Source organism: Danio rerio, chromosome 25 (genome assembly GCF_052040795.2).
Source record: "Danio rerio strain M-AB ecotype USA chromosome 25, GRCz13ab, whole genome shotgun sequence".
Lineage (NCBI taxonomy): Eukaryota > Metazoa > Chordata > Actinopteri > Cypriniformes > Danionidae > Danio > Danio rerio.
Window position 1 is genome coordinate 32310174 of NC_141045.1, and position 27697 is coordinate 32337870.

General features: G+C 34.2%; 1 protein-coding gene across 2 annotated transcripts in view; it reads right to left on the reverse strand.

Annotated features, from left to right (window-relative positions):
* tafa5b (TAFA chemokine like family member 5b) overlaps positions 1–27697 on the reverse strand; it is a 126520-nt gene that overhangs the window by 13759 nt on the left and 85064 nt on the right. For both annotated transcript variants that reach the window (XM_087312485.1, XM_087312486.1), the window contains exon 2: positions 20319–20468. In XM_087312485.1, coding sequence (XP_087168611.1) covers positions 20319–20468 — 150 coding nt within the window. The remainder of the gene's footprint in view (positions 1–20318; positions 20469–27697) is intronic.

A 27697-nucleotide genomic window follows, 5' to 3' on the forward strand; every position in this document is an offset into this window, starting at 1 on the left:
TAGTTCTGACTTCAACTGTATATATATATATATATATATATATATATATATATATATATATATATATATATATATATATATATATATATATATATATATATAGCAGAATGAACAACTTATGCCAACTTATCAAGCACGTTTTTACGCAGCAGATGTCCTTCCAGCTGTAACCAATCACTGGAAAACATCCACACACACACACTCATTCATTTAGCCAAACCAATTCACCTATACCACATGTCTTTGGACTGTGGGAAAAACCGAAGCACCCAGAGGAAACCCACGCAAACGCAGGGAGAACATGCAAACTCCACACAGAAACGGCAACTGACCCAGCAAAGGCTCAAACCAACGACCTTCTTCCTGTAAGGCGACATCACTACCTACTGCGCCACTGCATCACCCAGAATATATATATATATATATATATATATATATATATATATATATATATATATATATATATATATATATATATATATATAGACCTACTCTCCCTCAGTCTCCCTCAGTGTTAGCATTGGTTAGTGACATCACCGACCAGAGCAAGAGGTGGCAGTGAAGCACCAAAAGCACCAAGTTTGTTGTCAACCACCATAAAACAGGTAGAAGAAAAAGTCCTCATTCTTGCCGTCATATGGTTTTATTTTCATCAGCTAGACACCGGCCTCACCGCTCCAAGAATATCAGTACTGTCACTTATTAATCCGTGATCGTAAATATAGCTTGTGTGGACACTACTGCGCTGCTTCATAAAAAAAAAAAAAAATTGCTTCACTACTAAAAAGCTATTGATTTAGAAAGTGCGATGCTACTGCCACACTACAGAGAAATGTAAACATAGCAGAATAGCACGCTTTAATAAATGGTCTTAGCAGAAGGCATTGTGCATATCAAAACAGTAAAAGCAACAGATTAATATTAATCAACATATCCCAGATTTAAAATAAAAATTGATTTAACTCCATTTGCAATCTTTAAAATTTTCATAAGTAACTGCAATTTAATCACACAATTTTTTTCTCAGTAACTGTCAAGAATTAAAGTAAAATTTATTTTTTAAGTAAATTACGTAATGCTGTTACATGTAACTAGTTACTCTTCAACACTGGTAACTATATGGGGCATAAGATCAGGACGAGTGTTTGGATATAACTATGTTTTTTGAACACACTTCGTTATTATTGTTCATTTATTTGTTTTCTGCAAATTAGAACTGAATTTAGAAATAGTTTTAAAACAAATATTTGAGCTTAACAAACAAAATTAAATATGTAGGCTAAGGGATATCTTCAGTGAAGTGTGTGCAACGCCATTTCCTTATACAAGAAAGTAAAGGAGGTAAGCAAAGAGTGACATGGAGAAGGCTCTTTCTTTATCCTCACGCAGCAGATGGTCTGTTTAACTGTTTTCTTGCTAGTAAAGCCTCCAGTTTTTCCACTTACAAAGTCTGCTATGTAAATACTAAATGCACCATGGCACGATGCAACTGACTTAAAGGGAATGGGAGATAAGACTCTGATTGTTTTAATACAAGTTATGCTCAAAACAAACCCATAACTCATTAACAAAATAAGCACTAACATGTTAGACCATGCGCCAAAGCGCAGAGCGTATTTTTCCATCCTTAAAAAAAGCACAAGTGGATTCGGACACGAACTTAATGCTTTTGCGCCATGAGCTTTAGATTGTACGCCTAGATGGTTAACATAGTGCCCAAAATGTTTATCAATCTTATTTGCAAATGTCTACAGTCTGTTATAGATGTAAAATATAGCAAAGAAAAATCCATAGTCAGTATGCAAATGTTTTCAGAAATGACTATTAAAATGTTTATGGCTATTTACAGTATGTGCATGACCACATAAATAACTTTGTTTCTGAGGTATAGATATAAAATATTTGGAAAAAAAAAACATGCAGATGATTTAAGCTTAATCTTAAGAATGCAAATATTACACTTTGAATATTTACACTTTGAAAAATGAACTGTAATGTACCATGACAATAAAATCTTTTAAATTAATGATTTACTGCAAGTTAAACTGATAATTTCTGAAATTCTAATTTTGTAAAATAGCTTTAATAGTTAAACAAACTTCTAAGAGTTTAGGGTGAACAATCTTTCCCATATTAATTGTTTTGATTACAATGTCAGTTGTGTTCCAAAGATGAAAAATGTGCATATATTAATAATCAAATAAAAATGTATCATTGTGAATATTACATCTCACCTGACCTTACATGTAAGTGCTGTAATAGTCAGATTCTGTGTATTTTTCCTAAACCTAAATTTGATTTTTATAATAGGGTCTTGAGAAAAGGTAGTTCCAGTCCTCTAGGCCCTGTCATTCCTGCCCCAGTTAAGACTTTAGCTGTGACTGATGACCGATGCAGAGGCCGGACTCGAGATTTATCGGGACAATAAATGAGATGGGCTGCTCATTGCAGCGGACTGCGATTACTCAAGCGTTTGGCACAGCGGAGCACATCAAACATCTGTCCATACATTTATACAGCAGACACGGCTTCAGCATTCTGTATATTTAACATTTTCAGTAATGCCACACACTAGTATTCAGATCAGCTCTGCTTACACAGGAAATGCCCATAATTTACAAGTAACACATGTTCTTCTTTATAATTAATTCATGAGCGTGCATATCAAACAGGGTTCTTTTTTTGCCTAGTCGCTTCTCAATGTTAAGCCCCCCACTGTGATGCAATCAGTGAGGGGAATTTATGATGTCATAAATTGCCAGATAATAAATTGGATGTGAATAATAATGAATCTTTTCAATTCATTGATTTGCATCCATCAATTATACATTAACAACACACTATAGTATCATCTGCAGACATTTCGCAAAGCTGCTTCATGAGCTCAAAGACAAACATACAATACAATCAATGTAGTCAGAATTACTGTGTGTGATGTATACACATAACAAAGAATTTTTGTTACAAAGACCATAGGCGTAAATCCCGGGGACATGTCCCCTCCCATCCGGGGGTTGAAACTAAAATAAAAACAAACAAACAAAATAAAAACTCTCAATTTCGAAAAATATATGTATATATAGCTAAAATAATTGTATAAGTAGAAAGAAAACCGCATTTATCATTTAAAATGCATTTAGAAACAGTTGAGTTCCCCCTCCCCTTCCTTATATTGGTTCGGCCCACTCCGTGCTTTCACTCATCTCACCTACTCACACACCTCGGGTGTGTGGCTGTGGCTGATTTACTGTTGATTTTAAGTAAGTAAGGAGGGGTTTTTTTACCCACCTTAAAGCGATTCTCCTCAATGTAGTTAATACAGACTCTTTTATAAATTAGTTGCAGCAAAAAATGCTGATTAAGGATGTAATTGTTCATGAATTTGCTGTATTAGTGATTAAAATTACTTATCTAGTTAGTGTTAGCTTGTTGCTAATGCTAAAGCCGTTTCCCATGCATTGTTTCATTTGTGACGACTTGGCATAATGTTAACTTAACATTAACGACCACAATTTGCATATTACTAGTTGTGTATTTGCCAAATGAGCACTGCTACACTGTGTACACTAACCCCACTTTATTTTTTTGTTTAATCAGTTTCTATTCTGTTCTACTCAATTAATTTGAAATTAAAATGTTAACCTTTTTTAATTCTTTGTTTTTATTGTTGTGATTATTTTTATGATTATTTTTATTTTTATTAGTTTTGCATTCTTTATGTAAAGCACTTTGAATTGCCGTTGTGTATAAAATGTGCTACAGCATAAATAAACTTGCCTGGCAGTGTCATGTATTGGATAAAATTACAGAGAAAATGGACATAATAATTTTTCAGTGCAACTAAGTACAAAAACTTCACATATTAAGCAATTTGGCTTTCAGAATGAGTGCTTATGAAAATACTAATGTCAAATTATCAATCACAGGCAAAGGAAAAATAAATGATTGAGGAACAGGCAGGGCAGGGTCAGTTGTGGCTGTTTAGCAGATTTCACAGGCTCACTGATTTACAATATGATTGGTTATTTTAAAGTAATTTATTATGAGTATGGAAAATGTATTTTCCTTTTTGTAAACAACACAACAATGCAATAAATAGCTTTGAAGAAAAAATTGCTGTCATTGAACCTGAGAAAAACTTTGACAATAATCATAATAATGAAGTCTCCATGCTATACTAATAATTATAATGAAACCATTTTTAACTGCGGGGACATTTCTTTATTAGTAAAATTCGGCTGTATTATTTGTGTCCCCTTCAAAAAAATGCTCGAAAGAAATTTTATATTTATTGTCCCCCCCCCTACTGTTAAATCAAATTTACGCCCATGACAAAGACCCACATGTTGCCTTTTTTTTAATCAATCTAAATGAATCTGATTTAAAAACAATGATTACAGATGGCATTGGGTTTAATTAAAATTCATGTCACTCAGCAATTGCAGCTTTTGGTGACCCCGACGTGATATTCTCTGGATGAAGCGAGTTCCGTGAGCTCAGTTCATTTCAAGAATGTTTTGTGAAGCTGGTATCCTATATGTAATGCTGCTATCCCATTTGGAAATAAAAAAAATTCTGGATTTGTTTGTTTTTGTTCGTTTTTGTTATGTCTGCCATCTCAGACAAGTTAAAAAGAAAGCATGCAGCTTGTTTTTTATAAGCTGTCTGAGTGTATTTGTCACATAATTGACCTGTTTTAATTTTAGGCTGGTTTATACATAATCAGGTACTTCTTTACATGTACCTGCTGCCTCCAAGAAAACTATGGACTCCGCCCTCCTCCCCACCTCATTTCGTAAAAAGATAACAAAGCCAACAATGCCTTTCAATTCTCTGCATTTCAACAATGAAGCAATCCTGGTATGTAGTCTGCTCTGTGTTTAGATGTAGAAGCTTACATGTGTAGTTACACAGAATCTCAGCTTCAAAAGAAGTAACAGTGAAATTAATTTGTTTTTTATATGGTGGGAATATCCCAAAAAGGGTGTGGAAAAACATGCTTGTGTGTCATTAATTCATTCATTCATTCATTCATTCATTCATTCATTCATTCATTCATTCATTCATTCATCCATTCATTCATTTTCTGTCAGCTAAGTCCCTTATTTATCCTGAGTCGACACAGCAGAGTGAACCTCCAACTATTCTAGCATTTGTTTTATGCAGCGCATGCCCTTACAGCCACGACCCAGTACTGGGAAACACCCATACACTCTAGCATTCACACACACACACATACACTACCTCCCAATTCTGTTACCCAATTCAATTCTACTGCATATCTTTGAACTGTAGGGGGAAACTGGAGCAGCCGGAGGACAGAAATGCCAACTGGCCCAGCTGAGGCTCGAACCAGCAATCTTCTTTCTGTGAGGTGACAGTGCTATCCACTGAGCCATCTAAAAATGCATTTAAATTACAAACAATTTTTCTAAAAGATGTAAAACAAAATGTAGACAATTCCTGATTGTTTCATTTGGTTATTGTTATAAATTGCGAATGCAAATTATGGTGGTGTTGTTTTACACCAGAGATGCCCAAAGTAGGGTCCAAGGGCCAAAGCTAGCCCATTGTAACCTCTGATTTGGCCCACCATCCTATCTGAGAGGAGAATGAAAATGATGGAGAAGGTTGGGATAAACGCCTTTAACACAAAGATCGTCAGTTCTAATTTGACGTAATCTTTTTTGTTTGTTTTATTATTGCTTTTTATTTATTTTATTTAGAGCAAGCTAAAATGAAATGTGTTAATTAAATGTTGTAAACGAATCTTATTTTATTTTAAAATGTATATACTGTCACTCAACGAATAGAATATTATGCAGAAGACATTGGTGAGCAAATCAATACAAAAACTAATGTAATTCTGTTATAAATTAGAGTGTTTTGTTTTTAGTTATAAAATGTAAAAAAAAAAATGTGTACTAGTTAATATAAGGCAATGTTTTCTAGTCATAATTAAACATTATTAAATTAACTAGGAAATTACCCATGGTGAATATTTATTAATATTTAAAAAGTCTGGGCACCCTTGGTTTACACACTAACCAGTTCAGAAACTGAGCAGCTGAGCATTTGGTAAACACACCAGTGTCCCTTTTCTTATATAGATGTTTGTTTGAATACATTTGCCATTGATTATGGCAGGCTTCAATGTCAAGAAATAATACATTATATGTAATTTCGCATTTTGTTATTATAGAGTGGAAACAGCTTCAAATACTCCAAATCAGTCAAGCAGCCAAAAGCCAGCAGAAGCGTGAGGTTTGGTTGAGCACTGTGAGTGTGCTGCTCAGGTTTAACTCCTCAAGAAAGGATCGATAGGCTAAAACTCAGTTGGGATCCAGGAGCGTCTGAGAGTGGTGGGGTCACAGTAGCTTATTAGCATTTAAAGAGAGATTATGCAAAATGGGGGCGTCACAGTGGCTCAGTGATTAGCACTGTTACCTCACAGCAAGAACGTCGCTGGTTCAAATCCAAGCTGGGCCAGTTGGCATTTTCTGTGTGGAGTTTGTACGATCTCCCCATGTTCGTGTGGGTTTTCTCCTGATGCTCTGGTTTCTACAGTATTGAATATAATCTCATGGTGTAGCAGAAAAACTATTAATATAGTGTCTGTCTCCCATGAGCTTGGAGGACTGCATCCATATATCTCTGCAATGACTCAAATAACTTATAAAGTCATCTGGAATGGCGAAGAAAGCATTCTTACAGAGTTCATCAAGATTCTTTGGATTTATCTTCAGTGCCTCCTCCTTCATCTTACCCGAGACATGCTCAATAATGTTCATGTCTGGTGACTGGGCTGGCCAATCCTGGAGCCCCTTGACCTTCTTTGCTTTCAGGAACTTTGATGTGGAGGCTGAAGTATGAGAAGGAGCGCTATCCAGCTGAAGAATTTGCCCTCTTCTGTGTTTTGTAATTTAATGGGCAGCACGAATGTCTTGATACCTCAGGCTGTTGACGTTGCCATCCACTCTGCAGATCTCTCGCACGCCCCAATATTAAAAATGTAACCTTAAATCATGATTTTTCCATCACCAAACTTGACTGATTTCTGTGAGAATCTTGGGTCCATGAGGGTTCCAGTAGGTCTTCTACAGTATTTGTGATGATTGGGATGCGGTTCAACAAATGATTCATCTAAAAAAATCTACCTTCTGCCTCTAGAACCAGAAGTAAAGCCATTATTTGTTGCTCTTACAACTGTGATTGACGACAATACTTTTGTCACGTAGTGTATACCATATATTTTAAATATAAACTAGCACAACAAATCACAAGATTTGCCTAACTATTGTGACTTTGGTCCTCTACAGTAAGCAATGTCACCATCAGATTGACAGAATACGTGTGTGACTGTGATGTTAATGATATCACATGGCTGGAAAGACCTAACAGCTTTAAGATTCAAGAACCAGAACAAACTGTTGTATTGACTTGAATTGATCACCAAAAGCACAAACATGTGTTCACACTACACAGATGGCCCTTCCCAGCATAAATGAAGGTATCTTTATGAGAGGATGCTTGTGTAAAATAATATATGAGTCGTCGAGGCGGAGAGTCTGTGTAATCTGTGTTATCATGGGCACACCTGCAGACACTTCATCACGGGGCATGCTAATTTTTAGAGCATTGTGAAAACACAGAGGATGCATTATATAATTAGTTTCTAGTGGGACCACTTATGTCAAGTCTCTGTGTTTATTTATTATTTGTCGTTATCTGTCCTTTCACAACTGTAAATCAACGCCAACATCTGCAACCTTCATTAAGAATGTGTAAAAGGCTGCATAATATTTCAATATTTCGTTTTTTTTTGCAAATGTATAATGTGATATGAATACACAATAGACCAAACTTTATTTGAAAAGAACTTTAGATTGATTGAGATGATTTTGTAGAGGAGTGAATCATGCATAAAATATGTTAAACAAACTACAAGGGTAGATAAATACAATTAAACAAAGATAAAAGTAAATAAGCAGTGCTTCATGGCAAGTCTAGCTATATTCAGGTGCAAAAATTAAATATTAAATGTATTGCGGAGATCTAATGTAAGCGCAGCAATTACAGCTTTTGGTGACCCCGACGTGATATTCCCTGGATGAAGCAAGCTCCGTTTTGACTTTGGTGTTTTGATTGATGGTGCGGAACTTCAAGAATGTTTTGGGGAGCTGGTATCCTATTTGTAATGCTGCCACAGAGCACAGAAGACACCCACGATATAAAGCAGATGCTTTGAATTGGCTGCCTGGGGTCAGCCCTGACCTATCACATCCATCTAGGATGTGTGACTGGGGAAACATTACTAATCCTTGGGCTGACATTCCAAATTCGACTGCGGCGTCTAAGATATGGAATTAATGCAAGTGCTTGGTGAGAGGGACTTGATTATCCTGACACCTGGCCGACGATCACCTTGTCTAATTGTTAAAATGCTCTCCTTCCCCTGACTTTCTGCATAGTTTTCAGGGCATATTCCAGCTGTCGGCTCTCACCTCGCCGCTACCACCAGCTGAGGGAATTGGGCTCGGTTGCTGTCACTTCGCGCCTGCTTCCAGGCAGAATCTGCAGTCCCTCCGAGTCCCAACATGCTGCAACCGCTTCTCGTTTAGATTTTCCGTCTGATGTGATATTGATGCCAACTCTTTCCAGGCCACTTTGATTTTGTTCTACATGAAAACTTCATGACGGTTTAATTTCCGCTTAGTTTGATGATAAATTCATTTTAATTGTCACATCGACGTCATTCCCCAAAACCTTTCTCAGAGCAGCAAGCGTGTTTTCAGCTCTGCTTTTCTAGTTACTCGTTTTACACGCAGGCGGTTTGCAGTCAGAACTGACCTGTCATCGTACTCGCACAAGTGAAAATTTAATTACACTACGAGCATGAATTATACATAATTTCAGCCTCGTGTCATGCCAGAGAACGTTGTTTTCCCGTGGTTCAGCCTGTGTGTGTTTCTTTTTATGTTAAACACCATTGATACACTGCATGTAATACTATAACTTAGGGCTGCTCAATTTTGGAAAAAATCATAATCACGATTATTTTGGTCATAATTGTAATCATGATTATTCAAAACGATTAAGTTTAAGTCAAAATTATTAGCGCTCCTGAGAATTTTGTTTTTTTAAATAATTATTTCCCAAATTATGTTAAACAGAGCAAGGAATTTTAACAGTATTTCTTTTAATATTTTTTTTTCTTCTGGAGAAAGGCTTATTTGTTTTATTGTAGCTAGGATAAAAGCAGGTTTAAATATTTTGAAACCCATTTTAAGGTCGATATTATTTGCCCCATTAAGCAATATATTTTTTGATTGTCTGCAGAAGAATGTACTGTTATACAATGACTTGACTAATTACTCTAATTAAGCCTTTGAATTGCACTTTAATTTGAATGCTTGTATTTTGAAAAACATCTAAAATGTTATGTACTGTCATCATAGCAAAGATGAAACAAATCAGTAATTAGACATGATATATCAAAACTATTATGTTCAGAAATAAGTTTAAAAAACTTATTTCCATTAAACAGAAATTTGAGGAAAAGGGTTGCTAATATTCTGGAGGGCTAATAATTCTGACTTCAGCTGTATATATATTTATACAGTTATTTTCTACCCTGCAAAGGAAAGAGAAATAAATACAATAGAATATAAAAATATAAAAAAGAAAATATAAAACAAACTGTGATTTAAGCATCTTCACCCTAAGAAAAACACTTTAGCCACAAAAATCCTTCAGTCAAGAGCAGTAAGGGATGTTCTCGTCGTTTGATTAATGATAAAACAGGCGGCAATATTTCGCACTGTCACTTTAATGGTTTCTCTTTCACGTGTCTTTTGATTCTCAACTCGTTTGTTAATTACGCAAATGAGGGTTAATATGAATAATCACTAATCACCGCGTTTTGACACCTATTTGACCATTAAAGCGCTCATGTTAAAATTACTTTAGATGTCTGCGCTCCTCTACTCGTCTCAGTGTGCGAATGAGACCGAATGCTGATCGCGTGCTTATGCGTGTGCGCGTGTTGCACACACACATAAGCACGTGGTCTTTCGCGCTTTTGGTATATGATGCCATAATCGTTTATCTCGATTAATGGTTTTTCACAATCGTTAGAAGCCATAATCGAAGTCGAAATCGGATTTTCGATTAATTGCACAGCCCTACTATAACTAGGTTTTTTAACTGTAAAAATATTTATTTGATACACAATACAGCATAAAAAATATTAATATATTCCATTTCCATTCAGAAATCATACCAAAATGCAGATTTTGTTCTCCAGAAATAGTTATCATTATAATTGAAAATAGTCAGGGGCGGACTGGCAAATGCCAGAAGGGCCGGACCATTTTTTTTAAAATGTGGGCCGTTATGCTATTTTTAAAAATTATTATTTCTTTATATATATAGCTTTTACATGCAGGCAGTTTTTATCTCTTGCAAGGTGTGAATATTATTATGATAATGATGATGATGATAGTTATAATAATAATAAATGTAAAGCATTGGGCCAATCGGTAATGGTCGGCTGGTTTCGAGATGGGCCGACCCAATCAGAGGTTACGCGGACGTAATTAAAATCTGGCAAGAATGTCAAACAAACAGTGTAGCACAAGCTAATTGTCAGAGATGGACCATAAAAAAGGAAAGGCGGTGCCGAAAAGCTCAGAGAAAGCAAACAATTTCTCTAAAATCAGACGCTGCCAAATGCATAAAAATAACTGAAATAGTCTCGAAAGAGGGCAGCACAGTGGGTAGCACTGTCGCCTCACAGCAAGATGGTCGATGGTTCGAGTCTCGGCTGGGTCTGTTGGTGTTTCTGTGTGGAGTTTGCATATTCGTGTGGATTTCCTTCCGGTTTCCCTCACAAGTTCAAACACGTGCTATAGGTGAGTTGGGTATGCCTAATTGTTCGCAGTGCATGTATGTGAATGTGTGTGTGTATTAGGGTTTCCCAGTGATAGGTTGCAGCTTGGAGGGCATCTGCTGCATAAAATATATGCTGGATAAGTTGGCGGTTCATTCCGCTGTGGCAATCCCAGATTAATAAAGGGACTAAACCTAAAAAAAAATTAATGAAGGAAATGACTGTATGTATACATTTGTTATAAATGTATTGTTTTTGTTCCAGAAACATACATTAAATGTTTAAATATCTATTACATATGGCAGTGCTTATATTATTTCACCATCTGCACACCAATATAAGCAGTGAATGTGCGTGTCCGTGGATGGGGCTGTGTCGGTGTGGGAATGTGGGCTGGTGTGGCTACAGTTCTAGGGCTAATTTTTAGTCCCAGTCCGCCCCTGAAAATAGTAATAGTGTTTAATAAACCGTCCTTGAAAACCTTTTTATAAAATTCTTTGACAGAAAGAAAGCAAAACATTTAAGCTCGCTGTATTAACATTATATTTACTTACTCTTATCTTTTATCAATTTCATGCATTTTGATTAGCGAGTGTGTTACATTGCTCTAAATCATCTTTCCGACACCAAATGTGTGTTTGTGTGCACATAGGGCAACAAAGAAATCGAAAAATATATATTAATGCAAATATCTTTCTTGTTTCTTCCTCTTTTGTACACAAAAAATCACAGGCATTTAAAAAATCACATCTGAGCAAAGTTCATACTGTACAGTATGTGTTATGTTGTTTCTTGTCATACATAAATATATATCTTACAGTAAATCAAAAACCATTTCACCACACTATTTAAAAAAAATAATAATAATAAATTAAAACATTACAAACTTGCATTTAATGTTTTATATGTATACAAAAACATATTACTTTAATACATCTTGTCGTTAACCCACTGTATTCTAATGCTAGGCAATAATAATTCAAATTCATAATATGATTCAATACATTTTAATAATATTAATTCCCAATATATGTAATTTTTCTGCTTAAAATATATATCTAAAATGTATTCTGACTCTTTTTAAGTGATTAAATAGCTATTTTTTATATATATATAATGGAGTAATTGCATGAATTTATCTATTAGCCTTTTCACCATTGTCATTGACATTTATGTGTCACTGAGCCACATGTGATCTACAGTGGGATCTTGTTTTACTGATCCTCAGTGTGCTAAATACAAAAGAAGTCTGTTCACCTTCCACTGGCAGGGCATGTTTACCCAGCGTCTGCTGTCATGAACCCAAAGCTGGTGGTCTTAGCGCTAATACATAATGGCAATCGTGTCGGCTATTCTTTCTTAGTATCAAAACCTGTCTGATTACCTTCCTTTTATCAGATAAAGCCACGGGGCACAGAACACGATAAAACAGCATCTTTGATGAGATCAGGCTATATTTAGCAAAAGCTTTTTATCTAAAGAAACAAAACGGCTGAAGAAATCAATATTTCTTTAATAGCTGCAGACACTCAGAGTGCCAAATTACATGAAATTAAAAGCAAGCGGGGTAAATAGTTAAACAGAAGACTGAGCAAATATTGAGGGAGCTGTGTAGTTTGAGGGGGGAAAAGCAGGGGGGAAATTGTCAATTGGATACACTGAGGTTTCTTTCTTTTGTCTAAGGCCACATTTACGCTGTCAGGTCTAGATGCCAAATTTCGATTGGTTGCTTATACAGTTGAAGTCAGAATTATTAGCGTTCCCTTGAATTTTTTTTTCGTTTTTAAATATTTCCCAAATTATGTTTAACAGAGCAAGGAAATTTTCACAGTATGTCTGATAATATTCTTTCTTCTGGAGAAAGTCTTATTTGTTTTATTTCGGCTAGAATAAAAGCAGTTTTACATTTTTAAAAGCCATTTTAACGTCAAAATATTAACCCCTTTAAGCTATATTTTTCTTCGATAGTCTACAGAACAAACCATAGTTATAAAATAACTTGCCTAATTACAACTATTGTTTAGAAATGTGTTGAAAAAAAATTTCTCTCTGGTAAACAGAAATTTAGGAAAAAAATAAACAAGGGGGCTAATAATTCTGACTTAAACTGTATCTGATATTTTATTTATTTATTTATTTTTTTGCCTGTCCATTTACACGTTCTTTTAATTGTTAACCATATTCGATACATGTGTCTACAATGGCATACAATTTGCGACGTTGCGCATGCACAATGAAAGAAATTGGGATCTATCATACACCCGGCGCAATGTGGCGCAAGGCACGACGCAATACTTGTTTGCTAGTTTCAGATTGCCGCAAGAGTCGTTTTAAGGCGTTGCCCCATGCTGTTTAAATAGCAAATGCATTTGCAAATAGATTTTACAACAGACCAAAACAAACCCAGTCTAAACTCCAGCACAGAGTTGCGCCTCGAATACACACTGCTTAATAGACACAAGATGTAAAGCAATAAGCAAATATCTTTACATATGAAAAAATGTAAATATTAAGGATATATATATAGGATATAATAAGAATTCATCTAGGATATAAATATAAAGGATTAAAATATAAAAAAATATATATTATTTTCAAGCCTACATAAATATGAAAAAACACTGCCTTCATGCCTTCTTTATCTCGGGAGGCTTTTTCAGTTCATTCAATTTGCTTTTGTATAATGTTATTATTATTAGCAGTATTATTTATTATATCCATATTTTTATTTGTTTTATTAAAAACAAGCTTAGATTTGCCCACCTGTCAGGTTTTAGACCATATGGGGCACAGCATGTGTTTTAGGATATAACTTTTTTATATAACTGTTTTTTGTACACATTTCCTTATTATTGTTCATTTATTCGTTTGCTGGAAATTAGAACTGAATTTAGAAATAGTTTTGAAACAAATATTTGCGCTTAACAAACGCAATTAATTATTTATAGACTAATTGATGTCTGTGCGTAAAGGTTTCAATATCCACGAGAGCGAAAGTGAAAGTAGATCATTTATCTCATTCTCGCGCGGTAGATGCTCTGTTTAACTGTTTTCTGTTAAAAAAAAAAAAAAACTGTTAACTGTTTGCTTGTAAAATGCTCAGTTTTTCCACTTACACTTACTTTACGTCATGTAAATAGCAAATGCGCTTATGGTGCGACACAGGGCTCTTAAAGGGAATAGGAGATGAGATTCTGATTGGTATATTCTCAAAACACAAATATAAAACATTAAGAAAATAAACATAACCCTTTTAGACCATGCGGATTTTCTGTCCCTAAATTAGCAAATATGGATTCTGACACGCCCTGAATGCGTTTGCGCCCTGCGCTTTCCGTTTTGGGCATGGACCGTCAAAATAGAGCCCATTGTCTTGCTTTTAGCTCTGCAAAACATGCGAAGTTCGTCCCAACTATAAAATGATTTTGAGGCGAAAAAGGAGGGAAAGAGTCGTCATTGCAGCTTGCACCTATGGTTTATAGGTGGAGAAATTTGTGAGAAAAAAGATTTGTAGGAAAGAGATCTTAGGTCTGGTGAGAGAAAATTTTGGCGACTGACAACTTTCCTCTTCCACGTTTCTTCTGTTGTTGTTGTCTCCACACATGCTCTTCCTTCTACGTTACTAAACCGCGGATAAGTACCACATTGTTGCAAGTTTAATGACGTACAAAACGGAATGCCTCAATAAATCCAGTCTGCCTGTTTACATGGTGGTCGCATTGTCACATGTCCAATTTATATCTGATTTATATCCTGTAACAGGCCTGAAACATATCTCTGAATATCCAAAGGCATGTGCTTATTTGTGTTTACAAAGTCATAAAACAGATCCGATCTGTGTCACATATGAGCAAAAAAAATATGAATTGGGTCACACTTAACTAGCAGTGTAAACAGGGCAGTCTAATATATCGAAGATAATTGTTTAAAATATGCTTGATTTACTGTATTGATTGAATTTTTATATGCTGTTTTATTTATCAAACCAAATTGACTAAAACATTTGAACATTAATATACAGTTTAAAACACAGCACTGCATTCAGTGTATCAATGGTGTTTAACGAAAAGTGAAATCCACACAGACTCAACCCTGGGAAAAACAATGTGCTGCAATGTGAGCTAATATTGAGGGAGCTGTGTAGTTTTAAAGAAAAAGCAGGGGGTAAATTGTCAATTGGATACAATGAGATTCCTTTCTTTCTAGGAGTCATTTAATATATCAAAGATATTGTTTTAATTATGCTTGATTGATTGTTTGTTTGTTTATTTTGCAATATAAAATTGTTATGAATGACATTTTAATGGGTTTTTAGTATGACTTTTGTTTAAAAGAATGTAATCTAACAGAATCTAAACTAATATACAATTAAATTTACTTTTTCACAAACACAAACACATACACATTTGGTGTCAAAGATCTTTTTTGGATAAATATAACACTCTCACTCATAAATAGCAATTGTCTTGTCATATAAACGTTTTGCTTTCAATATGTCAAAAAAAAATCATGAAAAAAGGTTTATAAAAACAGTATTTTCAATATTGCTAACTATTTCTTGAAAACAAAAACAGAATTTTAGAATTATTTCAAAATGTTTTGATATTACAGAATTAATTACTATACAGTTGAAGCCCCTCTTTGAATTTTTTTCTTTCTTAAATATTTCCCAAATGATGTTTAACAGAGCAAGGTAATTTTCACAGTATGTCTGATAATATATATATAAATAGAATAAAAGCAGTTTTAATTAAAAAAAAAAATTAAAAATAAAAAAAAAAAACATTTGAAGGTCAAAATTATTATTAATCATATAAAATTGACTAAATCATTTAAAAATTAATATACAGTTCAAAACCTAACACTGCATTCTGTGTATCAATGGTGTTTAAAATAAGTCTTTCTAAGAGTCGTTTAATATATCAAAGTCATTGTTTTAAATATGCTTGATTGATTGTTTGTTTGTTTGTTTGTTTATTTTGCACTATAATATAGTTATGAATGTCATTTTAATGACAATTTAATAGGTTTTTCCTATGAATTATGGTTCAAAAATCTATTTTAACAGGATTTATTCTAATATACATTTATATTTACCTTTTTAAAACACCAACACACACACTTTTGGCATCAAAGATGTTTTTGGGATAAACATAACACTCTCACTCATCAAAATGCATAACATTAATCAAACATGACAGCAAAGTAATGTATAATGTCAATATTAATAGCAAATAGTAGCAATTTTCTTGTCATGTGAATGTTCTGCTTCCCATCTGTCAAAGAATTCAGAAAAAAGGTTTATAAAAACATTATTTTCAATATTGATATTAAATATTTATTTCTGTAATTGCTGCTTTATTTATTAAACACAAATTATTTAAAACATTAATATACAGTTTAAAACTACTGCATTGTATCAATGGTGTTTAACATAAAATCAAATCCACACAGACTGAACCCTGGGAAAACAATGTGCAGCAGCACACAAAATAAAACAAGTAAAAAAACATGCGGGTAGATACAGTAGTTAAACAGAAGTCTGAGCTAATATTGAGGGAGCTGTGTAGTTTGAGGGAAAAAGCAGGGGGTAAATTGTCAATTGGATACACTGAGATTTTCTTTCTAAGGCTTAAAATGATATTTGAAGAGCAGAATCTATTGGTTGTTATGAAATAACTGCATTTTTCAAAGGCCAAAGCCTCTGCTCGTACTGATGGAGAAATTGTATCCGGATATCTTGTTAGAAAATGCCAACGAAGGGTGACTGATTTTTATTGTCAATTTGTTTGCGTGAGACGATTTCTCAATAACGGCAATGAGGTATAACCAAGACACGACATTCACGTTGCATTCTTATTGTTTACTAGATTCTGTGCTATTTTATCATGGATTTAATGCCACTTTTTCAGCCATGGTTTCTGATTGGCATGTGGTGTAGCCCACTACAGGTGATGTAAGGTCTTAGAAACATGGAGGACTGTGTCTTTCAAAAGCAATTACTCAAGAACACCTACTTTCATCTGGCCACGAAGAAACTGCTACCGTACAAAATATGTCTTGAAATTACTCGGGTGTCATAGCAACAACTGAAGGCAAGAAGACATACGACCACATGAAGATAAGTGCAGGTCACGCTGAAAACCAGTCCATGTGAGAATAAAACTAAATTGAGGGAAAAGGGAACACAACAAATGGACCAGCAAAAGCTGCAAATGCCAAGATATAATTTGAAAAAGGCTCTCAATTAAGTGCTGCCATTTGCTTCTGTGAAAAATTCTGTGTAATCACGTTGAAAAACAGCTCAGACTCAGGAGAGGAACTTTTCACTGCGTTCACTGAACAGTTGTGCACAAGAACAAACAAATGGTTTCAATAGAATTTAAGGGCAATTGGGAATTTTAATGAATCCCTGTGAAATCCTTCACTTAATTAATTTCAAAAATGGTAATCTTTTTTTTTTTTTGGAGGGGGAGGGGAGTTCCAAACAGAAATTAAATGGTTGTAATTCATAAATGCTTTGGGCTACATCTCTAAGTGAAGTTTCATAAACTAATTTCGATAGGAGCACGTGATATGATTGAGCACGACTGACCGCTCATCCGTAATCAGTAATAATCCAATCAGAGCGGTCCTAATTTACCATAAATGGATCATTTTTCTCCTACAGCTCTATCTTCATTTTGGAAAAATCCCCCCTTCCACCCCAACTCCTCCTTTACCCCCTTTTCTAAAGGGTAAGCTCTCAAGACCCTCCTGATCTCGGATCTCCTGATATGCTTATCAACCGTGCGGAAGCCCTGGGCTCAAATAACTCTGAGCTCAGGGTTCTCTCCCGGGACAGCATGCCAAAATTGCTTAAAATGCCAAGCTAATCTACACTGAAAAAAGTGTTGCATGCAAAACTGTTGCAAACAATTTATTTGTGTTGAATTTAAACGAACAAATTAAATTCAATAATGTTCAACCTAATTTGTTTGTTTAAATTCAACACATTTAAATTGTTTCCAACCACTTAACGAAAAAAAATTCAGTAAATCCAAGGAATCATCTTTGAATAATTTTTTTTTCAGTGTAAGTGGGAACTCTTGAAACAGATTTAGTTTAAGCTCTTCAAATGGTTCTACTGTATACCTGCACTCAAAACATATAATATTTATATATAAATACAAGTTATATATATATATATATATATATATATATATATATATATATATATATATATATATATATATATATATATATATATATATATATATATATACAACAGTTCTGTCTGGCTCTCGAATCTGATTGGCTGATAGCCGTGATATATTTAAAAAGTAATATCAGCACCCGTGCAGCCTCTTTACGCTTTGTGTATTACTCCGCCCACATACAGCCAGCAAAAAGCCAACACTACAGATGTAAAGTTTAAAAGATACTTGCTCAACTGTTTAACTGTCAGCTTATGATTTGAATCCAACACGGGAGAAAATAGTTCCTCATACAAAAGGGTTTTTGAGACTCTCCATGTTTGATTTTGTTTTATATACACAATTATGCCGTCAATCTCGCAATATCACACTCGTAGCAGTGCGATATGGTTGTATATCGGCACTGGTGGGGGCACTAACACACGCCTCCCACCATACAGCCATATTGCACTGCTACTCGTGTGATATTGCTCATATATATACACAGTTGAAGTCAGAATTATTAGCCCCCCTAAATTTTTAGACCCCTTGTTATTTTTCCTCCAATTCCTTTTTAACGGAGAGGTTTTTTCAACACATTTCTAAACATATATTTTTAAAACTCATTTCAAATCACTGATTTATTTAATCTTTGTCATGATGACAGTAAATAATATTTGACTAGATATTTTCAACACACTTCTATACAGCATAAAGTGACATTTATAGGCTTAACTAGGTTAATTAGGTTAACTAGGCAGGTTAGGGTAATCAGCCAAGTTACTGTATAATGATGGTTTGTTTCGAAAAAAAAAATTATCTTAAAGGGGCTAAAAAATTTGTCCTTAAAATGGTGTTTAAAAAATTAAAAACTGCCAAAACATATATACATATGTCCTCCCTATGCATAACTTCCTATCTCTGATTTTGATCAACGATGTAATAACATGCATCTATTGTAAAGCTGCTTTAGGATGATAATTATTGTGAAACAATATGTAAAAATAAAATTTCATTTCATTTAATTTAATATCTCACTGCATCGTTTTATTTTTTGGTCAATAAATATTGTATTGGTCAAAAATGTAGTTTTCTTTTATGCAAAAAAAAATTGAATATTAAGTAAAGATCATGTTGGACGTAGATATTTATTAGATTTTTGACTGTAAATGTATCTTTTTTAGGCATTTTCTTTATAATTTAGTAATGCTTATTGCTAAAACGTTATTTTGAACAAATTTATAGATCATTTTCTTAATATTTGGATTTTTTTAGAACTCTCAGAGTTCAAATTTTCAAATAGTTGCGACAGCCAAATCACAACAAATACATACATCAATGGAAAGCTTATCTATTTAGTCATGCTATGTTTAAATCTCTCTCTTTTTTAATTTTGTGGGTCACAGTAACATTTGGAAAATATTTAGACATCTAAATAATTGCTTTAAAAGCGAACCCATACATCTAACCAAATTTTGTTCCAAACTGATTTGTATCACAAAAAATTGAGTGTCCTATGAGACGCTGTATCAATACCGCCACTGATTTCAAAGCATCCAACCACATAGGCATTTACATAATTAAAACTGATCTTGAAATGTTTGAAAATAACCAGATTTAAATTATTTTAGTCCCCGGCCACATTTGATCTGATTGATCTTAACACACCAGGTGTAAACAGGTCCTCCACAAATCTGAAGCATTAAAAAATGACTCCAATAAACCAGTTCTTTTGACTAACTAAAAATGATTCAGCCTGAAAAAATAATCTCTTTAATGAACTCTGCGATTCTATGAGAGCACTTAATAACAACCGAATTAACATCTGATTCCCTTACCGAATCTTTCAATCATGTCTGACTCTAAAATAAAGTCTTGTGTATTCAAAGCTTTCCAGAACCTCAAGTTTATTCACACGACAACCTGTAGTCGAGATTCGCTTGTCGTTCTTGTTTGCCGAAGTTTGCTATGTAAATAACACACAGCAGCTCGGAGCTAATCTTCACCAAGTCTAAATTTCCCCAGTGTCCGTCACCTCGTAACACATTCGGCACATGTGACTTTGGGCACTGATGAAACCTGCAGCAACATCCCAAATCCTGTGAGTGACACTTCAGCCACACTCAGTGAGCAGTGTAATCTCATGGATCAGCCTGGAATCTCAAAGCTCCAGCTATGGCTGCTCTGCTGGGCTTAGAGGAAGCGGCACCAAAGCCCGGATGAGTCCCACCTCAACCCTTTTTCCATCTTACCATCCACACATGCTGGACTGGCTCTGGTAGTGCCCGCAATCTGGCCCTTCCTGCAGGCGCACCTGGCCGTCTGCCGGGCGATGGTCCTTCTTGGCTGGCTGCTGTCCCGGTCCAGAGTCACGATTTCACATGTACCTGCCGCCAGCTGACCTGAAGGAAGGACAAAGAGTTTGGAGAAAAGTCAGCCGGGCTTTCAATACCACCAGAATGACAATCAAATCTTTGTTTAAAAGTCGTGCCAAACTCCGCCCACAGGTGGCTGGTTGCCAGTGTGTTGCCATGTGGTTGCTTTAAGGGTTTGTGTGCGTGTGTGTAGTCATGTAGAGTGTTGTTTGTGTGTGTTTGCTGGCCTAAGTTAGTAATTCCAATCCCTCGATATGGCATTGGATCTAGGGCTGCATAATTAATCATGATAAAATTGAAATTGCAGTAAGGCTTAGTGTGATTATCAAATTGCACAGGCTGCAATTTAATTAAATAAATATATGCGCTGCATGTTTTAGCGTCGAGGGCAGCACTGAAAACACTCATAGAGTACAGCGGTGCATTTGCTTTGAGTTTGGGTCAGTTGTGCATTTTTGGGAATCTTTACAAACTTGCAATGCAAACTTGCTTACTGTAAGAAATTCGTTATTGTTTTTATTTATTTATTATTGTCGTTATTAGTATTATAGTTATTATTTTTATTCTAAATTATGCAATGCTAAACAAAGTCAATGTTCACCCTTAGTTGATGTAAACTAATGCGTTAATAAACATATGTGAATATATGTTAATTAACATTATCAAATATTAAGTAATGCTTAACAGATGGGTTGTTCATTATTAATTCATGTAAACTAATGCATTAACTAACTAATGCATTAACTAATGCTAACTAATAATAAAAAACATATTGTAAAGTGTTACCAGAATGGATTATTATTTACACAATATTTTACAATTACTCCTAATTTATTAGATTATTATTATTATTATTATTTGTAGTATTATTTGTAGTATTATTATTATTATTAATAATAATAATAATAATAATAATAATAATAATAATAATAATAATAATAATAATAATTGTAATAATAATTATTATTATTATTATTATTATTATTATTATTATTATTATTATTATTTGTAGTATTATTATTATTATTATTATTATTAGTAGTAGTAGTAGTAGTAGTAGTAGTAGTAGAAGTATTATTATTATTATTGTTGTTGTTTTTATTATCATTGCAATGTAAAATAGTTAAAAAAGTAATAATAATAAATAAAAATTGTGCAACCAACAGTCAAGCAATTTTGTATAACATGTCTTTATTGAGTTTTTTTCAAGATTTTACCATAATTCAAACCCCAATACCCAAAACTTAGCCCAGACAAGCTTAGCGGGAGAAAAAATAAAAAACTAAATAATAGTTCTTATAAAAAAAAAATTTAAATAAAAATAATATTAAAATAACTTAATTAATAAAAAAATTCAATTATAATCAAGAACCAATTCACATTCCACAACTTCAGACCTCTAAAGCTTCTTCAATATCTCAATTTTTAACAAAGTTAAAAAACACCTCCCAGATATTACAAAATTCTGAGGATTTTTTTTCCTTATTATATATGTGACCTTTTCAAGAGCCAAGCATGTTATAGATTTTCTCAACCAAAGTCCAATGGAGGGGTGATTAATTTTTTTCTTTCAACATTAAGCAATACAGGGGCGAGGCAGTGGTGTAGTAGGTTTCTGTGTGGAGTTTGCATGTTCTCCCTGCCTTCGCGTGGGTTTCCTCCGGGTGCTCCGGTACCCAAAGACATGCGGTACAGGTGAACTGGGTAGGCTAAATTGTCCGTAGTGTATGAGTGTGTGTGTGTGAATGTGTGTGTGGATGGTTCACGAAGATGGGTTGCGGCTGGAAGGGCATGCGCTGAGTAAAAACTTGCTGGATAAGTTGGCGGTTCATTCCGCTGTGGCGACCCGGATTAATAAAGGGACTAAGCCGACAAGAAAATGAATGAATGAATGAATTAAGCAATACAACACCTTGCTTGAATTAAACATAAACCAATCAATTTTCTTTATTTAGTAGACAAAGCACAACTGTCTTCGTACATATTCAATATACATAACCCAGGACATAAAGGAAATTGGAATGGAAATAAATTGTGAAATATATTGAGTCACCTCCACCCAAAACCTCCTCACATTCCAGCACACAATGAAATGTACCTTGTATCTTCTTGCAGTTAAAACAAAGGGTCGTGGATATTAGGGTTGAATCTATTTAATCTTACAGGAGTAATATAAAAGTCAAGCAATTTAGTAAAACTGATTTATAATTTGCCAATCACTAATTAAAGACACAAAACTATTTCATTGCCAGGAAAGCAGAAAGAATTAATACAAAAATAAGCCCAAAACAGAACCAAGATAAGTCGCATGCCAGATTCAAACCTAGATCTCTCATACAAGTGTCGCAGCGCCCTGCGTTTGAAAGTAGCCCACAGCTTTGACAGAATAAATGGATTTTTACAGTGCTGAGCTGTTAGTTTCCCTGCTAATATTGTAGACTGAGGCATCACCCTTGTTAGCAGACTGATGGGGACCAAGTTCTGCTGAAGCGGCACACTGGAGCCATTGTTCAATGTTCCTCTATTATCCTGCACCTGCATAAACAGAGATCCATATACATGGCCTCATCAAGCCGATGCAATATGCTGGATATGGACCTGCGACTGTGAATCATGTCAGCGGGAAAAAAAGCTTAATGCATCGGGGTGGGCTGCAGATCTTCCTCAAGCCCTTCTGTAAGTCCAGACAGATGGATAAGAAAGCGAGCGCTTATATTAGATGATGATTAATTCAGCGCCGGGACGCCTCTGCAATACCAAGCGCGTTGCAAAGACATGGTTATGTATATAATTAGGTTATCCCATGCCAAGTTTTCAACAGGGTCACAATCACTATAATGGCTTGAGCTTTACCTACAAGACAAAAAACATCAATCTGAACTCTACTGCTGACCATGATGAGCATGCGCGCTACGGACAAGGTGTCTTATTTAGGAATCACACGGATTATTATTGTTACTATATAGTAAGCAGTCATTTCAAACATTAAGAAATTATTATTATTATTTTGGGAATGATGAAATATCAATAATAAATAATAAAATTCTAATTTTATAATTACAATTTTATTTATTCAAAATTATTATTTATAATGTTAATAAAAACTATATTAAGTCATTAATGAATAGAATAATGGCAAAAATTATACAAATACTATTATTTAAGGCACCTGTATACTTCAAATGAAACTGAAGAATAAACTGAAATTGATGTCAAAATTCGGCCAAAACAAAGTTTGTTAAAGTTTGTTTTCTGCTTTCTTTAACATGCAATTTCTTTAGCGTAATTTATTCCGCAGGGATCAGAAAGGCGAACAATATTTTAAACAACCACATAAGCCACATTAACACTGGAGAATCAAGTAGTAGAGCTACTTTTTTACGTGGTTGTAAACAATTTATTTGGGCTGAATTTAAACAAACAAATTTAGTTAAACATTACTACATTTAATTCGTTTGTTTAAATTCAACCCATATAAATTGTTTGCAACAATTTTGCAGACATTTTTTTCAGTGTACACTAAACAAAAAACAGACATCAAAAACACAAATTGTAAGCGATTGTAAGGATTGATATTCCCTTTTTCCAATGATTCTTTACCAGCCCTCCAAACTTAGCTTTAGATCAATATTTTCATACCACACAGTAAATCCATGTAAATCCATATTGGAATCTCCACTCCACCACCAGTGTGCAGCATCCACTTGGATGATGTGACGGCAGCCACAGGACAATGGCGCCAGTGCGCTCAACACACACCAGTTATAGAGGGGATGGGGATGATTGGGAGGCCATGATGGGTAAGGGCCGATGGAGGGAATTTGGCCAGGACACCAGGGTTACACCCCTACTCTTTACAAGAAGTGCCATAGAATTTTTAATGACCACAGAGAGTCAGTATCTCAGTATTACATCTTATTTGAAAGACAGCGCCCACTGACAATATAGTGTCCCCTTCACTATACTGGGGCATTAGGACTCACACAGACTGCAGGTTGTCTATAGCACTACAAGCGTGTGTCTAAAAGTGTAATGGCCTAAAAGTACTCAAATAAAGGAAAGTCCATGAAATGTGAAACCAAAATAAATGAAACTAATAGAATGTTGATAATAATAATAATAATAATAATAATAATAATAATAATAATTATTATTATTATTATTATTATTATTATTATTATTATTATTTGTTGTTGTTGTTGTTATGATTATGGTTTAATTGTTATGCTATTGATATGTTATTAATTATATATTTTGATATTATTGATAGATATTTTGATAATATTAACTGAATAGTTTATTATTATTTGTTGTTGTGGTTATGATTATGGTTTAATTGTTAAGGTATTGTTATGTTACTAATTATATGTTTTGATATTATTGATAGATATTTTGTTAATATTAACTGAATAGTTTGTCAAAAACAAGCCCAAGAATACAAATGTGTTTTAAACTATACTTCAAAATCATTTTGTGACAGTTTTAAGCTCTGGAAAAATAAATATGATATAACTGCTAAGTTCAGAATGAAATGATTCATGTATTATTAAAAGTAAGAAATATTCTATATCTGAATGCATACCTTGGCTCGAAGTGTCAAACAACACAAAAATAAGGTCAAGAATCTTGGTGTGATTCTGGAGTCAGATTTAAGTTTCAGTAGTCATGTCAAAGAGGTAAGTAAATCAGCATACTATCATCTCAAAAACATTGCAAGAATTAGATGCTTTAATTCCAGTGAGGAATTTGAGAAACCTTTTCTTGCTATTATCAGCAGCAGGGTGAATTACCGTTATGGACTCCTCACTGGCCTTCCCAAAAAGACAGTCAGATAGTTGCAGCTCATCCAGAATGCTACTGCCAGGATTCTGACCAGAACCAGAAAATCACAGCATATCACATTCAGAATAGATTTTAAAGTATTACTACTTAAATCACTAAATAGCCTCAATACATTACAGATATGCTCACTAAACACAAACCTAACAGATCTCTCAGATCTTTAGGATCATTTAACTAGAAATTCCAAGAGTTCAGTGAAAGCAGGGTGAATCTGCCTTCAGCTACTGCAGCCCCCCACTACTGGAATCAGGTTCCAGAAATGATCAGATGTGCTCCAACATTAGGCACCGACTGAAAACGCATGCCTTTACTGAATGAGCACTGTGTTATGTCCCACAGATCGCACTATTATGTTTTTCTAATTTTTCAACATATTTTAATCTGTTTTTAACAGTTTTTATACTATTGGCTTTTATTTTTTTCTCATATACTTGTCTCTTTTATTCCTGTTTATGTGAAGCAATTTAAATTGCCATTGTGTAGGAATGTCCTATGTAAATAAACTTGCCTTGCCTATATATAAAAGATCTATAGCCCATGATAAAATAAATTACTAAATAAACATTACAAATAAAAACTTTCTACTAAAAAGATTGAAGCAAAATTCTCTTTCTTGTATGGGGAGGTTTGAGGTACAGTAGGATTCACAGCACTTCAATCCCTTTTATCTTCAAAGATCAAGCTCAAATTGATTCCTTCACTTTAATCCCCATCTACACTCCAAATAGACACAATTACACTCAATAAAAAGAAGCGACCAATCAGAAACGCACGTGTGAGTATTGCAACCATTAGTAGTATGCCGTCTCTGTGATCTAGCGCAAGCGGGAGTGACATTTGAAGGTGTTGATCTGTAGCACATGATGGATTACAGCATCTTCTCGCCTTGATACGGCGGCCGGCAGAATTATTGACATGCAAAATAACCTGTATGTCTATATATGTATCCAGCTCAGGTTTGATCTACAGCGTGAAAAGGTTCATCTGAGCGAACATGCATGAGCTCCAACACAAATGATGATGAATGGCATTTTCACCTACACAGATGGCATCAGTGCAGAGCTACTGAACATAAAAGCACATCCAGGCTGGACTGCTTTGGTTTGCAGATCTGTATTCGACGTATAAATAAAAAAAGATACAGGCAGTTTCTTTATTAACATTTATGAGCAGAGCTGAAAGTCTGCTCGCCCCAGGCTGAGCCATAACTTACAGAAGAGCACAAAATCCTTGATTTTCTCCTGTAACGGAGGCTGTGGTAGAACGTTTTTGTACTAAACTAAAGAAATAGTAGTAACACTTTATAACTACACACTATGAAGCATTTATTAAACATTAACAAATAGCGAATTCTTTATCTGTTAAGCATTAACTCTACATTAATAAACGTTAGTAAGCTGTTTATAACTGAAGCTACAAATGCTGCATTATTGATTTATAACCAGAGGTCGGTAGTAAAGAGGTACATTTACTTCGATAAATTTATTTGAGTAAAATTATTGTGTAACGTGTACTTTTTGAGTACATTTAAATATGTACTTTTACTCATACTCAAGTAAATTACTAGAGAAAAGTCTTTAGTCTTACTTCGCTACATTTGGCGGCTATTCTCCGTAACTGTCAAATGATTATAAATATGATCGATATGTCTTGTTTGTAAATATCATGAGGCACCGCATTGGAGAGATTGTGAGGTTGCCATAGTGATGCGTCTCCCACTTTCGGTTAGAGCGCAAGACGTGCGAGTTTATACTGCTGTCCCACCATCTAGTTCCGAGAAGGACGGTCACGGTGTCTGTCCAGTGAGTCTATTGGACCAGATCACCCAACCTCAAGTTTAGTCTATGTTTTACTCCAAGATGTCAACAAGAATAGTTTCATAATGCGATGCATGCATATAACTGACATTGCAACATCCATGAATGACAGCTCCAACCTGAAAAAAAAAATGTAGTGGTGTCAACATTATCCTAATTTGAACTTTATTAATATTAACTTTGGGATAACTAAAGAAACTGCAGTTTAATGGAATAACTGATTAGCCCTGCACATATTAGTCATTTATACTGTTAATTAATCAAAGTAGAACATTTAAACATTCTTTTTTTAAATGTAAAATACTGTAGTATATATATATATATATATATATATATATATATATATATATATATATATATATATATATATATTTATATATATATATTTATATATATATATATATATATATATATATATATATATATATATATATATATATATATATATATATATATATATATATATATATATATATATTATCCATGGGCCAGTATAAGATTCTGATAAGCTTGGATAAAAATATCACTGTATTATGGTATTACTGTTCACTGCTCTAAAATATATTCTTTTTAAATGTCTGGGTAAAAAACTAAAAA